Source organism: Triturus cristatus, chromosome 12, assembly GCF_964204655.1.
Source record: "Triturus cristatus chromosome 12, aTriCri1.1, whole genome shotgun sequence".
NCBI lineage: Eukaryota > Metazoa > Chordata > Amphibia > Caudata > Salamandridae > Triturus > Triturus cristatus.
Window position 1 is genome coordinate 73,981,293 of NC_140595.1, and position 16,579 is coordinate 73,997,871.

General features: G+C 39.6%; 1 protein-coding gene across 1 annotated transcript in view; it reads left to right on the top strand.

The window, feature by feature from the left end:
• LOC146772573 (uncharacterized) overlaps positions 1-16,579 on the top strand; it is a 141,224-nt gene that overhangs the window by 63,932 nt on the left and 60,713 nt on the right. Inside the window, exons 2-4 of the mRNA XM_085639555.1 lie at positions 5,673-6,390; positions 11,274-11,382; positions 13,556-13,674. Coding sequence (XP_085495681.1) covers positions 5,673-6,390; positions 11,274-11,382; positions 13,556-13,674 — 946 coding nt within the window. The remainder of the gene's footprint in view (positions 1-5,672; positions 6,391-11,273; positions 11,383-13,555; positions 13,675-16,579) is intronic.

Sequence of the window (16,579 nt, forward strand, 5' to 3'; positions counted from 1 at the left end):
TTTCACAATGATGGAACCAGGGTTTGCCCAACTATCACGAAAAAGACCACCGTGCACTGAAAAGAAGATGGAGTATGCAAACACAAGAGCTGACAATGTGTGGATGTGTGGATGCTGGCCCAATACCGCTCATCTCTGATAGCCCGATTACAAGTAGCCACACAAATTTAAATGCCTTGGCAAATATCTGTATGTGCAGGAATTACAATTTGCAGGAATCACAATTACATGTGGTTGAAGTTTATCTCACCTGATAATTACCAGTTGGTATAAGGGTCGCAGCCCTGTAAAACCTCGGCAGGGCACACCTGCAAGACTGTAATGGGAAAAGGCCTGGTATTTGTTAGTACATGCACATTTTGGTCCTGAAAGCACCAGAATCTGCACAATATTCTCCCTAAAGCCAAATATGCGATAATTATCATACTTCGCAAATTCCAAGCACCTCAGTGTTTGACATTATTGGGTGTGGTAATTACCCTATCTAACACAGTTAACGCATAACCATCCTAGATAAGGCTGATAGTGTAAGACAATCAATTTGTGCCATGTTCATAGTCTGTCCTCCAGTAAAACTCAAATAATCCTTTGAAATCTATCAATGCTCTGGCCTAAATTAGAGTTTGGTGGACAGGATACTACCTCAAAAGCTGGTGGATATTCTCTGTGTCATATTATAAGTGCCATAGGCTATAATACACCTGTAATACGAAGGTCAGAACATCTGCCACAAACGTGATGGAGTATCACGCCAGCCCCTGAATAATGCCGTCTTGCTCCTTGCAACTGATCTCACTTAATCCACTGAGCAGAAGTTTATTTCAAGTATATTACCTCTGAAAGAGATGTGGTTAGAATTGCCAGTAAATATGTCGACACGTCTGTGAAGTTCTGCATTTGATGTTCTCTTTTCTTAGCCTAAATTTCTCATTCTAGGACAATGCAGCAACCTACATCCTTTTGTGGGATGTGTGGGGTTATGAAAGATTCATCTGATAATTGTCAGACATTTGGTATGAGTTCATTTGTTTTGCACCTCAAATCAAACAATCTAGGGGCAATGCATCAAAATTCAATATGGGCAGTCTTAATGAAACTAAGAGTTCCTGTCCTTTTGGCAGATTCACTGTCACATATTAGTAATTCCGCACCCCAAAATCCTTATATATAAATGTCTTTGCCTTCTTGAAAAATGTAGACTCCAAAAATGTAGTGGTAAAAAATTATTTCAAACTATTAGCTATTTCTATATGTATTACAAGAATGTAAAAAAAAGTTGGAATATTTTACACTATATTGTTGATTGTACGCTTTGTTGCACTGTGCTTTGTCTTGGTTTTCGTTGTCCATCCAACTGTCTCTATGTGCATCTCATTCTGAACCACTGCTTTGTCTGTTCTTTTCTTCTCATTCAGGCTCTTTCAGTCTCTTTTACTCTCGTCTTCCATTCCAGATTTGCCTCTCCCCCAATAGTCAATTTTTCATTGCATAACAGCTCTCCTCTATTGACTATTTATTCCTTTTTTTATGATGAAGTGCACCTGTTCACCTTATTTTCTTATTCTAGTAACTATCCTCAATCGCTGCATAGCTCATTTATATCCTACCTTTTTGCCCTTGCCTGTGTCTCCGTCCCTTCAGTATTTCCACTTACCTTTTGTGCCAGCACCTCTCCATCTTTTTAAGTTCCTTCCGTGTCTTTTCAAAACTGTGTCCTTTTTGGATTTTTATTTTTGCATTGTAGTACCTTATTATTTAAACTGAACTACGTTGTATTTTAATAACTTGTCATCTTTTTTCTTTTTGTACCAAATGTAAAAAAAGCATTCTTATCTACTTAAAAAAAAATATTTAGATGTTTTTATATATATTTTGGGTTGTACAACTTTTTATATCTACTTTTTTCTAAATATAAATCCCCAAAACGCTCAATTGCAATAACCGTAGAGTTCTATCTGCTTCAATTGTTCAGAGCCCTCCAGTGAGACTACTGGCTGAGGTCCGTTGCACCAAAATGGACTCATGGATATGCTTTATTCTGCTGCACCAAATTGAAATATATTTTTGAGGGTAAATTGCTTTTTTACTGATCATACAAATAGTTGCCAGAAATCCATACAAGCTATTTCTATAATTTCTCTTGTATCTTGAATCTAATGAAATACTTGCAAAAGGAAAATTGCTAGGATGCTTTTGGAGACTTTGTATAATTTGCATTGTAGTTCATGTGGGCCAAACTTTAACTTTTTCAGTTTCTTTAACATTGTGTAGGTAACCGAGCTTTAGGTGTCTACCAAACTTCTTCTATTAATTGTGATAAGTACAACCTGTCTGGAAAAGTACTACATTTATTTTCAGAAAGATTGCAACATTCATGGTTTAAATCCTTATAACATTTGGAAAACTACATCTGTCATCTTATACAATTACATTTCAACCTTTCAGAGTTTAGGTTCTCAAAGCTGCTCAAGCATATAGACAGATTCCTTTTGTTTAGTCAATTTGGCTAATGGCTTGTTTGTTTTTTTGTTAATCAATTTTGAAAATGGGGTTAAATGAATGAATTACTTCTTATTCAGCCTTACAATTTACTAATCTCACAAATAAATTTGAATTCTGGTTATGACTTATAGGCATTTGATGCTGTATGTGTTTTTTTTTTTCTACTTCACTAAATACTTCCAGTATCAAGTTTATTTATTATTGGTAATTGAGTAAAAGGTTTTCTAATAAAGGTTTTGCAATAGTCCAAGACACAGAGAAATGTATCATGTCTTCACTAACACTTATGTGTTTGTCAATGTCTTTCGTTGTTCAAGTTGTAACAATCATTACCACAATTAGTGCTGGCTCTAATATCCCATTTGCTTTGGATTTCTCCACTGTTGGTCCATTTTTGTGAAAAGCTACACAAAATATGGTATAGTGTAGGAGCTATAATGGATCCACATAGCATGAACTCTCGGGTGAACCTTGAAAAATCATAACAAGGATACTTTCAGTCTTGTGAGATTAGGAATGCATCTTGTTTTTTTTTTTTAGAATATCAGTGACTAGTCGTCTTCAAAACCAAATGTTTCAATGGTATTTTTTGCAACATATAGATCTAAAGGATGTATCCTTTTCCATGACTTGGTGAAATATGTTATGTAATGCATAGGGCTATGGCTGATATTTCCATGAGCAATTTAAGGCAGTAGGTAGAGCCACCCATGGTCGGACCATTTGTATTGGCAAAATATTTTGATACTTTGGCCAGAGGAATGTAATAGGAGGTTCCAACTTCTGACAGTCCGGTGCAAAATCAGGAGGTAGTACACTGAAAAGGTAAAAGAGTTACTACTCAATATGACCTTCTGCTTTAGCATTAGGTGTACATATACCTTTCAAGGTAAATGTGTGACTACCATTTTACTACTGATCCACAGTAAATACGTATGTAGCAGGGCTTTTCTGATGACAAATGCATGTTACATGGAAATACGGCCTAATTGCATGACCAAACAATGAACACACAAGGGGCCTGAGTACGAGTTTGGCGGTCTGACAGCCATACCGCCGCATTGGCAGCAGTCCAAGGAAGACTGCCGCGGCAGCAGTCTCCCACCTGCCATGTTACAATGTTTCCGATGGGCTGGCAGCAGTCTTTTTGACGGCGGTGAATGTTTTTTTATATTTGTCAATGCATGTGTGTATATTTTGACTGCACAAGTATCGAATATACACATATGCATGACACATAGAAAAAATACCCACTTTCTGGAGTCTGGACCATATGTGCCCAGCCTAGTCATTAGCTATATGGTACAAAACAGACTTACTTGGTTTTCTGCGTCAAAATGGTAGTTTTCTTCCTAGTCAAGATTCTGATGTTAATGGGGGCTCTGGAGGAAGGGAGGTTGGGGATTGTAGGGGAAGAAATGAAATGGATGAGTATGCTTTCCAAATCTTTAAGTTCCGACAACTCGAAGCCGGCAGTCCCAATGCCACAGTCAGCTTGTTAGAAAGCCAACTTGCAATGTAGACGGCAGTGAAAGTTTGTTGTACCACCCCATGGTAGCTACTTTCACCCAACCGACACCGCGGCAGTCTCCAACAGGCTGCCGGTGTTGGCGGTGCTCCAGCAGTCGTTCGAAGAGCAATCTGCCAGCCTCATCATATGGCAGTCAGATTGCTTGGTCGGTGGCAGTAAATCTGATGCTGATTCAACCGCAGTGGTCAGACAGACCAACGCAGAATCAGGCCCTAATTCGTTAGGCTATGAATGTGAAGGGCTTAGTATCTAGAAAATTATTGATTTTGAATGGTGATAAGAACTAACAGAGTGTACAAGATCGCCACATTATTTTACAAGTAGGCTGACATTAGTCACACTAACAAAAATAACAGAAAAGCAGGGATGAGGAAACTGCTATTCGTTTATCTTCCCAGAGAACTACATGTAGTGACCAACATCACATGGCCGTATGGCCCGGCACAGAGCTTATTTTGAAGGAAGTATGTATTGATACAATTGTTTGCCTTTTCAGATGTGTCTCTAAGTAAGGCATTTTTCAGACAGTGATGTAGCTACAAGATACTTCATATCTACTCCGCTTCCCTTATCCGGAGTCGTTAGACAATAAGTTATAAATGGTATTTGAAAATACCAAAGACCTGTTATTCATGTCTTGGAGCTTTCTATAGGTATGCTTGTGAGTACATTAGATATGGTTTAGATCAATTGGGATATGGGATAAAATGCTTTGGATTTTTCTAATCATCTTATTTTATATTATGGCTGCTGACAATACAGTAATATTTTCATCATTCTGATACACAATGTGTGTGTGCTGATTATACATAATAAATACATTATTATTAAAAACTGTTTCCTGTATCCATTGCTTTCAAGGATGAGGGTAGGGCTCCAAGCTTCTCCAAATAACCTCTGCAGATAAGTAATTCTCTTGCTGGGTTGTTTAAATTATAACCTCTAAATCCAGATGAGCCTAACATCATTGCAAAGAGCGAGAGACACCTGTTGTTTCCACCTTCTTGTGATGAACGAAATCCACCTGGGGCTACAGAAATCTTTCCAAGTGTGCTCTTTGATTTGGGACATTCAGCACACTTATTCTACAAATTAGATGAAAAGCAGATTTAACAGTTTCTATTAATGTTGCATAGCTGTAAATAAACATTTGTGTTGCTATATTTTTTTACATTTTCTTTTTAAGCAAGAGAAGTCCAAATTGATTGTTAAATTTCACGTTGTGTAAGTGGTTTGTTTATTTTCCAATCATGAGAAACTGCCTCTATTGTCTTCCTATCTGCTACTCCTAACATACACATAAGTAGGTTCAAAGTCGTGTAGAAGGCATTTAAGCTCAATTGTGTTCAGAAGGAACTTTTATGTTTCTACGCTTTGTGTACTTCCACCTGGCCCATGTCTCCTCCCACCCCAATCTGGATTCATTGATGCTTCTTGTAGGACAAAGTCCATGAATAAAGCTTTAACATTTTACATTATTATCCAATACTTTATGATTGTTAAGTGTCCCTTTATATTAATAATATTGTAGTTGAACTTGTGTAGTATGGAAAAGATCTGTTAAGTGTTTGAACTAATGCTAATGAAATTAATTTTATTCCTGTGATTTTCTTCTAAATGTTTCCTCTTTGATTCACAGGAAGAAAAAGGTGATTTTAAAAGTTTAATGGCTAAATTTCACACAAAACCCCCAGAAAATGATGTGGGTAGATTTAAGCCACCTGTTGCAACGAAACCGGCCCTACCTGCAAATAAGCCCAAACCAGCCATTTTACCTAAAAAGATAGAACCTGAGAATCCCTACTCACCAATGTACCCAGTGGCTGCCTGGAGAGAATTAACGAAGGAACTCTCATCCCCAAATCTGAAGGAACTGGCAGGTGGACAGATTGGGTCAAACATAAACAATCCAAAACTGAAAGTGGATACCACAAAAAGGTATAATGGCGACCGATCTCCTAATGAAACCAGCGTACAAAGACCTCTTTTCCAAATTGGGCGACAAAACACATTTGGGGAAAAAAATGATACTAGTACTACTGCCCAAGAGACTGGCAACTCCTACACCCCAAGGCCAGTGGACTTTCACCAGAATCTAATTATGAAGCTGACACAAAATCCCATAGGGGGCAATGAGATAAAAAGGTGTCCAAGCAAAGAACATCTGCCACCAAAGCCTTTAAGACTTTCACCTTGCAAAAAACCGAATGTCCCTCCACGAAAGGTATTACCAAACCCAAAACAGTTGGGACCGAGACCACCGAAACCCACGCGACCACCAGTAGTGGATTTAACAAGATTTACGAAGGGCAAAGGTGTGATGGTCATGGTGCAACCTGCAAATGAGAAGAAAATGGGTATGTATGAAAAATACTTCAATATGCTCACACTATTACTCTGAGTGTGTCAAGATCATTTTTATTAAAAAAATTTAAGTATTTAAAATAGATTGATACAATTTCTCAGATTTTGAATAAAAATCCACAAAGTGGACAAAATCTCATAACTGTTTGTACATAACCGAGAGTTTTTGGCGTATATCATCTTATACACCATTCTCAGATTCCAGGCTTGGAGGACTAGGGATATGTATGTAATTCTATGATCTTTATCATCAAAATCAGTAAATGTTTCATATTCATCGCTATAACCATACCTCTAGCCAGTCACTTCTCATTTGTCTATTCACTAGACCATAATACAGACAATAGCAGCTCAGAGCCATCATTGAAGAATAAGTATTAAATATGTCATTGATATTACCCCTACGGAAAGTGTGCAATAATTTAGGGCCTGCACTTTGTGGTTTATTTACTATACTGTTTTATATTGAGGAAGGTGGGTGGCTGTTGCTTTGAATTTATATGTTAACTTCTTTTAAATGGATATTGGTAGATAGAAGATCAAGTGGACATTATATCATTCTGATAATTAGATAAAAGTGAAATGTAGATAACGTGAACAGCTTTCATAGAGAGTTTAATAATGCTAAATGTAAAGCTACACTCTCAGCCTCAAATAAAACATATGATAAGAATTCTGTAAAGTCAGAAACTAACTAATGTTACATGAACCCACAGCTTGAATGAGGTAAAAATACAATACATAGTGAAGCAATTTATAGTCATGTTGTGTTCAACATATTGTGTTATTGGTTTCCTGTGTTGTAGTTATATGTTTGCTCAAAGAATTACTGCTAAAATGTAGATTTTTTAAATGAACATTGTCAATTTACGATTTAATATTTGCTTGAAGTCTTATTATATTTTTTTATTTGCTTTACCTCAAATTAATTGTATGGTATGAGGAAATGGGGTGCATTATGTGGTGTGGTTGTGCAACCTCACTGGGTAATACACTTACCGACCCCTTTAGGTTCAGTAGGTTTTGTCTGTGAAACACTCATCTCAACCCTGGGTAGGTATAGCACTGAGCAGCAAGGCTTGCACAGAGGAACACGTTAAGCATTTAATCAGCACTGAAACAATTGAAGAAGAAATCAACACAAATCTCAAGAAATTTGACACCAATTTATAAAAATAGACTGTATTTTTATAAGATTTTAGTCACTAGAATGAAAAAACATCCACCGGAAGATTCCAGATATATAGATTTTACAAGCAATAATAAATCAATGCAATTTCAATCAACCATGAACAAACCTTGGCAAAGTCAACAAATGTATCACTTAGAAACTTTATCAAAGGAAAAGTAAGTAAGTCTCAATGCGGTTGATTAATGCAGTTGGTTAGAAATACTTGGGGCGACCAGCTCCAGCAGGGAGCTAGTAAGGGAGACCAGCAAGATCCTCAAGAACAGTTACCTTCACTGAAATAGCAGCCCTTCCGCAGTTCCAGGCACTTTATCTGCGTTGCCATGGATTTCTATGGAGTGGTCCTGATGCAAGGGATTAAGGATGCTGAGAATACTCTAAGGATGCTCTGAAGGCAATGTGCTCAACAGGGGTCTTCCTGCAGGGATTCTTTGGTCCACAAAGATGGTGAGGGTTTCCTGGTTGCAGGGTCGACGTGCCACAAAGTCTCCTGCGGTCTGGTCTAAGACCAGTCACCACTGGACTACCAGTCACCTGTTGTCACAGGCCAATCCTTCCTGAGTTGATAATTCGCCTTTGGAGGGTCTCAGAAACTATCCAACAGCCCTCTCTGGCTCAGGGTTCTCTGGTGCAACTCTGTGCGCTGGAACTTGGTCCTCGAAGCTGCACAATGGCAGTGGAAGCAGCTTGAAGACTTTGGGCCACCAAGTTTCCCCAGCAGACTTCTTCAGGTGTTATGTCCCTGTGCTGTGAACAAGAGACCATTCAGCTGGCGCTTGGAGTTCTCTTGGGTTGACTGGGCTGTGGAGACAATTTCTCCTTGAGCAGGAAACAGCAGGAACAGCCCCTTCCTTCGCTAGCCACTAGGTGCAGAAGGTACAGTCTTTGACAGTGCAGCCTCACTAGCCCATCCCCAGAGTGTGACTACCTCGGGGGTACACGCCCCTGGGGAAACAATATGGCAACTGGTTTCTCTCCCTGCCTCCCATGCAAGAATATCTACTGCAACAATGGGTCAGCTGTCCACCCTTGTGCTACACCTTTGCCCTTCAAAGGTGGCTTCACCTTTGAAGCCTGCCTTTTGGGGCTAACACCCAAGTGGCATCATGTAGGAGGGAGGTGACACCTTCCTGTTCTGCAATCCCTCATTGTTCTCTGTCCTGAGAGTCATTAGCACATCTCTCAAGAAGGGCAGAAAGCTGTCTTGTGGAGCAGGCTCCATGTGTGCTTGGGAAGGCACAAGAGTTTTAAAGGCAACAAAGTGGCAGCTTTTCTAAAGCTGCACATTGCAACAAGTTACATTAATTTCGACTTGAAATACAAGTCAGTCTTAATATAATATGTTGTTTGATACCATGGATTGCCCACTTTGGTCGCACTGTTCAAGAGTTAGAACAGCTGAGGGGTCAGTGTGCAAACATGCCCATTGGGCGAGCAAGTCTTGCCACAGTAAAAACGGTTATTTATCGTGTTTTATTGTCAGGACATGTAAAGTACATGTCCTGCCTGTGTCATATGTTGCATCCTGCCTTTAGGGCTTGGTAGGCCTGCCAGAGGGGTGACTTACACACATGTCCATGGGAAGTGGTGGCTTTGCCATTGGTTTCAATTGCAAAGTTGGGCTATCAGTGTACGACTGCTCTACCAGTCTGCAGTGGTGGACTAGGGCCTTGGTTTACGGGGGACCTCCAGGGTGGCACAATCATTGCTGCAAGACCTGGAGCCCCCCTCTAACCTACATGCTCTGGGTACCGTGTACCATGGACTAGGAACTTACAGGTAAGTTAGCCATTTCCAATTGAGTATAGCCAATTCATTGCAAAGTGAAATTATTTGTGCTGACTTACTCATTTGTAGATCTTGTAAAAATCACTTACTTTTTTTGCCAGTGTAGATAACAATCTAATTGACCCATCTAGCCTTTGAGTGTGCACACCTGACCGATGTGAGGCTGGGACTGTCTTTGAAGCAGATTATGATGAAAAGAATTCTGTCTAAACATTTGATTTAAACATGAATCACATAGAAAATCATTGAATGAAAATCAGAAATGATAAAGGACATTTTAGAAACATAAACTTCAATACCCAGCAAAGCTGTTGATGGGTTTGTTTTCAAAACAATAGAATAAACGAAAACATAAATAAAGCCAATAATAATAACACGAATAACTCTAATAATAATAAAAACAACAATAATAATAACAATAACAATAATATCCCAACAATAATAATAATAATAATAATAATCACAACAATAATAACAATAACAAACATTTTAACAACAACAACAATAATAAACGTAATCATAGTCATAACAATTACAATAATAATAATAACAACAAAAATAATAATAAAAATTTGCCTCAATACTACCATCATCATTGTAGAGATATAAAAAAATCTCTGCCTCATATATCCTGTGCTTGTTAAAGGATGTACGTCACGTTTGTAATGGAGTACCCGCTGCCAAACTCTGAATCAGGATCTTTATCCTGTAGCATCTCTCAAAGTAGAGTTGGTTGTCTTCCTACGACAGTGGTGGCAGTGTTACTTTTGGTTTTTAACTGCATCACATTTTTGTACCATGTCGTACATTCATACAGGACAGCTATGTTGGTAACCTAAGCCGCATGTTAGCGGTAGAGACAATGGCGACCATGGAGCATGCATGTCAGACTTGAGGCTCAACTTAGCGAATCCGCTCCTTTAGGGGTAAAGTTCTGATGTATATTTGGAGCTTCTCCAGTTTGGAAACACCATTTAGGTCTAAATTCTGAATCTAGTGGTAAATAGGTGGCAATTAGCATTCTGTGTAACTACTGTTACCCAGAGTGTGATGGTCACTGGATATGGTAATTACCTTAATTTGTAAAAGTGCTGGGGCCCAAATTTTATTCTAGGTGCCCGACGCTGGCGCTGCCAAATGTAAGGGTTATGGAGTACCAAGATTGTCTTTGTTTTATTACAGACTATGCTACTTTACTCCACCCCCGTACAGTCACTACCCCATTATCTCACTCTTGCTGGATATTATTCATCGCCGCCTTCTCCCTTTGTCACAATTTTTCTGTCTTGTTCTTTCTCTTTCCTGCCCTCTATTCAGCCTTTCTCTCTTATTTTCAGGGCCAAAGTCTATTGATAAAAAATAAGCACCGGTCTCCAAAAATGGGTGCCTGTAGCCCCACCTCACCAACGGCTCAAATTATGCACTGGTCATTACAACCAGTTGAGTTCCACAGCTCAGAATGAGGAATACCATAAGATACTGGTGTTTAGTGCATTAATTCCACATGTTCTTCTGAGCATTTCCTGCAAAGGCATTTCACTGGGGTGTCCAGGAAAATGTCTGCAGGGAAAATTATGGGGGTGTGGTAAGTGCCATGTATGTTATGGCTTGGGTTCCTGTGTGATGCATGTAAAAATACACATGTTACTAGCCGTTCTAAGGGGGACAAGACAATATCCATCTGTGCAATGCTATCTCAGTCCCTGATGTTAGCCAAGAAGATCAATATATAAAAGTTTTAATCTTGTCTTTGAGAGGATGAAGTGCATCTGCTGAAGTACATTCCTGTTCAACTAGTTGGGACTAAGAGAGCAGACATGACACATAACATCCAATATATGTTTGCATAAAGGCTATTTGCCATGATTACATCATTGATTCTTTTTTTTTTTAATTTAGATTGCTTGAAACAAAAATTGGAAGCAAAGGACCTGTTGTTCTCCCTTCAGCATCATCCACGAATAGGTTCGACGGGTTCGGGTAGAATAAGCATTTCATCGTCATCATGGTAAGCAACTAGTAGAACTCACGATTAATTTAATTTGGTTAATTATATTAAGGAGTTGGTGATTGTGACTATGTGGTTCTGGTTGAGACTACAAGGGCAGGCTGGACATAAAAATGGAATAGTATGCACAAAGCTTTACACCTTACTGTGAATCTACATTACACTTGTTTGCAATTCACTAACATCCTCAGTAGAATGTACAGAACCCTCCACCAGTGAAAGGTTCCCAAGAATACTATTGGGAAGGTCCTGTCACGTTTTTACGACTGACATATTGTTTATTTGTAAGTAGTGTACAATTATCCACTTCTGAAATGTAGTTGGATGTGCAAATGCAAATTTGTTTTCTCCATGTGGAAATATTTTTCCCTGTGGAGAAACATTTTCTCCTTCTCATTTACAACTAGTTTGAGGATGATCTGTTTCCCTTCCAACCTTGAAATTATGTACTCCAGTTCTTGGCTGGAGTAAATCTCTGTCAATCTCCATGGCGGGAAAGGTTGTATCAAAGTTTATGATTATCCACAAGTTCAAAGGGCGAATCACACTTTGGGCTTGATTTATATATTGGCGGAGAGGGTTCACAGTCGCAATAGTGACGGAGTTCCCTCCCCGCCAATATAATGGTCCTCCCGCAAAATTTAATTGTGACGGACCATAAGTTTGGCCACGGTGGATACTACTTTGTCTACTCTGTGGCCAAACATCTCCGATGGCTCTAGGGAGTAAAGGCCATCGTAGAAATCACTACATGTCCACCCACCCAATTTAGATAGGCAGAAGCGTCCCACAGTGAGGGAAGCATTACTTTTGTCTTATCAAAAAGAAAATCCTGTTTTCGGATTTTCTTTTTTAAAAGAAAAAAAGAATAGTGTTTGCTAGACGCAGCGCTGTAGCAAACATTAAAATGCATTTACACGAAGTGTCGTCACGGCGGTTCCTGGCAGTGTCTTTATAAATGACCGCCTGCTTGGTGGTCATTTATAAATTAGCAGTATGGTGGGCTGCCCACCTACATATAAATAGGCTGTTTGTTACTTCACTCCTATTCCCATATGGGGTGTTTACTACAGCATAATTTGGCACACTTGTGATGGAGAATTATACTGTTGCAAAACCCTGTGCTGTAGGCTGGTATCCTATTCTGCATAACTGTCACATATAAAAAAAGACAATGTAGGGCTGTAAACATAGTTTTATGACCATAAATGGTTTAATTAATGAGGCCACTTTTGTTAGGCAATACCTTTTTGTCTCCTAAGTATGTATAATAGTACATTTAATCAAAATGTTGCTTTTGTGAATGTTGGAATCATGTTTGTATTACTCTATTAAGCATAGAAAACTCATTGGAATGTTGGTCTTCCTGATGGGTTGGGTTGGGGTGTAGACTGGCCCCATTTTCCAAAAGGCGCTTCTGAATACAGAAAACTGTGAATGAGATTCTGCGTTTGAGGGTAGCCCATGTAGAGTGACTTGCAATGAAGTCCTGATGTAGGTGGATGATTCAGGAGGTCCTTATGATGACTGATGTTTTAGATGCTCCAGTGGGTGATAGAAACTGCCTCAGGGATTGAGGTCAGTTGACAGGTGGATTGTTTGTCACTTAAAGATGTCAACTGGTAAATGATGTCACAGTAGCTCTTCGAAACCTTAGCAGGCGTCATTAAACAAAGCAACATCCTGGAAGGCCCATTGTTAGTGACCAGTACAGATGCTGGACTGGGAAAAGATAACTTTTTCTGTCTCCATCATCAATGGACCCTTTAATGCCCTTTTGTACTGATATATGCGGAAATCATTTGTAATTTTTGTGGATTTAAATTTGAATTGGTGAGACTAGAAGAGTGTGGTTCCTAGGGAAGGAACGTTTCCATATAAGGACCGAGGCTGGGATTCTCGTGTTCCTTAGACAGGCATGTGCTTGCTGATGAAACTATTATTGATGAAGACATACTTGCTTACAGAGCGATGCCTGATTATGGACCTGTGCTTGCTGATGGTAATACAGTTGCTCATGGAGTCATACTCGCTGATAGAGCTATGCCGCCTGATGCAGCTGGAGTTCTTTCTGGAGATGGTCTGTTGCTTGCTGAGGAATGCTCTACCAGTGTGCTGAATTTTTCAAGAACAGTTAGTGTCTTTAAGTAAAGTTGACCTTTTTGCATCCCAGTGAAGACCGTGAGGATTATGACGACGTCGAAACAGTTCGACCGATGCCCAAGCGGACAGCTCTTTCTCCAGCGCCACCACCGAGGCCAAAACCAAAGACGTCCTCCAGCTCCAAAGAAGGTACAGATTCATTTTTTGCAAATACTATCACAAACTATCTTTGCATTGAAGAGTTTCATAGCATGAGTGTGAATCACCATACATACTATGCAAATACTACAACTAGCTGTCTTTTTAAAAGCTAGCAGCATCAGCACAAGTAAATGTACTTTCCAAACCTGTTTTTCAGTTGTTTAAATCTAGGTGAAAGTAAAACACTCTTAAATATGTGGTGGTCTAAGGAAACCTTAGAATTTCTGAGACAAATTGCAGACAAATTCAGTGGCGGCTCCTTTGCTAAGGCAGAGGAGCGTCGCCCCACTGCCAGGAGCAGCAAAGAAAAATCTAAAATGATAATAACTGAATGTTATTATCATTTTATTTTTTCCTCCTGCTGCGGCAGTGCGTGAGGGTGCGGGGCGGAGCTGCAGGGGAGCAGTGGTAGAAAACCACTGTGTGCAATGACTGTTTTGGGCAGCCCTCTTGAGGCTGCCCAAAACAGTCATGCGCACTCCCCTGTTCTCAATGCAGGCTGCATTATAGCCTGCATGGAGAACATACCCACCCTTCCAGCCCTTGGCTGAGCGCCGTGTCATGGCACTCAGACCAATCACAACGCTGCATTGCTGTGTTGTGATTGGCTTAGGGGTGGAAGGCTGGCTGGCTGCTTCCTGTTCTGACCTGAAGTCGGTCACAGGTAAGCAGGAGAGAAGAGGCGATGGTGGTGGTAAGGTAAATGTTATTTTTATTTTTTTATTTTTTCCCATTCCCCCCTCACTGCGAGCCGTGCCGGCCGCCTCTGGACAAATCTTTTTGAAAGACTCTACTAGTATATTTTGGGGTTTTATATGGCCTGATGCCTCGATCATTCACAAATGGAAAAAATTATATTATTAGAAGAACTGAACTGAGAATTAAGGTTTTTTATTTTTATTTTTTTTAAAGGAAAATTATCCCCAAAATTACTAATAGAAGTGTAACCATCAATTACAGTAGATTGTGTTGCATCAATGAGATGGACACAAAAAGAATCAAAGTAGAAAAAGTGTATTTTTCTAATCAGGGTTGATGCATGCATCAGAGGGGGGCATAGGCAAGATTTAAAAGAAACATTTTGGAAGAGTGTGATTGAAATATTATTTTGAGTACTGGCATATATATCCAGAATTATTGAAAAAACAACTCTAGAAGGTGCTGAGCCCAATAATTTGGACATTCACAATGGGAGCAATAGGGGGAACAAGGAGTCAGACCGCCTCCACTCAATCAATTATAAACAATGCTAGGTCTGACCCCGGAGAGCAGTAAATCACACGTTTTCAAGACTCCTGGGGGTTATTATAACCTTTCAAAAGAACCGTCCCAGTACAGTTCCGGTTAACAATCCATGAACTGATTAGTCATCACTGCTTGACTTTAAAAAGATTTGTCAATAACCACATCAAATATACATCCCACCATGGTTAAAATTAATGTATATACCTAACTCAAAGTATGAATTTTTTTTAGAAAAGGCAAGAAAGCACCTCACGTGAGCAAACCCACAGGGCTACTGAATGGTACTCGCAAGTGTGCCCACGTTATCATCATTGGTCACTTTCTAACCACAACAGAAAATAAATAAAGCAAGAAAGGTGTGTGTGAGAATCCTTAGAGGTGGAAAGTCAAAAAACAAATTAAGTGTGTTACAGACAACACTGAAATTCTGTAGCTCTCTCAGTGTTTTCTCAACCCCAACCGTGCAAAGAGAATAAAGTTCTCAAATTAAAAATGAGGTATCACTCACATACAGCACATCCTTTATTAATTGTTGTGAGAGTCCTCAGCTTAAAAAACAGGCGTGTAACTGGCCACTTTTAACTGCAAAAGGCCAACATGTTTCGTTGCCATACACTCTTGGTAACTTCGTCAGGGCTGTTGGGGAACCAATCTGCACCTCAGTCCATTTTCCACACCCAATCTAGTAGCTGCTTATGTCCAGCATACCAGCAACCACCATCATTAAAAGAACATGCGCCAACTGGTCACGTTCTACCTTACAGACCGCAAATGTCAGTCCCCGTCGCGCTCCGGAATTTTCTCTACAGAACGTGCGCGACGGGGACTGACATTTGTGGTCTGTAAGGTGGAACGCGACCAGTTGGCACATGTTCTTTTAATGATGCTGGTTGCTGGTATGCTGGACATAAGCAGCTACTAGATTGGGTGAGGAAAATGGACTGAGGTGCAGATTGATTCCCCAACAGCCCCGACAAAGTTGCCAAGAGTGTATGGCAACGAAACATGTTGGCCTTTTGCAGTTAGAAGTGGCCAGTTATATGCCTGTTTTCTAAACGGAGGACTCACACAACAATTAATAAAGGATGTGCTGTATGTGAGTGATGCCTCATTTTTAATTTGAGAACTTTATTCTCTTTGCACGGTTGGGGTTGAGACAACACTGAGAGAGCTACAGAATTTCAGTGTTGTCTGTCACACACTTGTTTATGTTGTTTGACTTTCCACCTCTAAAGAACTCTCACACACACCTTTCTTGCTTTATTTATTTTCTGTTATGGCTAGAAAGTGACCGTTGATGATAACGTGGGCTTTGAGTTAGGTATATACATTAATTTCAACCATGGTGGGATGTGTATTTGATGTGGTTATTGACAAATCTTTTTAAAGTCGAGCAGTAAAGATTAATCAGTTCATGGATTGTTAACTGGAACTGTACTGGGAAGGTTCTTTTGAAAAGTTATGATAACCCCAAAAATTTGGAACCAATGTTGAATATTGCTTTCTTAGGTTTGACAGTAGCCAACACCTTTTGATACTACTAAAATTATATATATAATATTCTTACCTACTTGGGCTGTCAGCCTGTCCACTTCATCCATTGGTCTGTTGTTGTGTCATTCACATTTTTTCTTCCACCCATTACAGC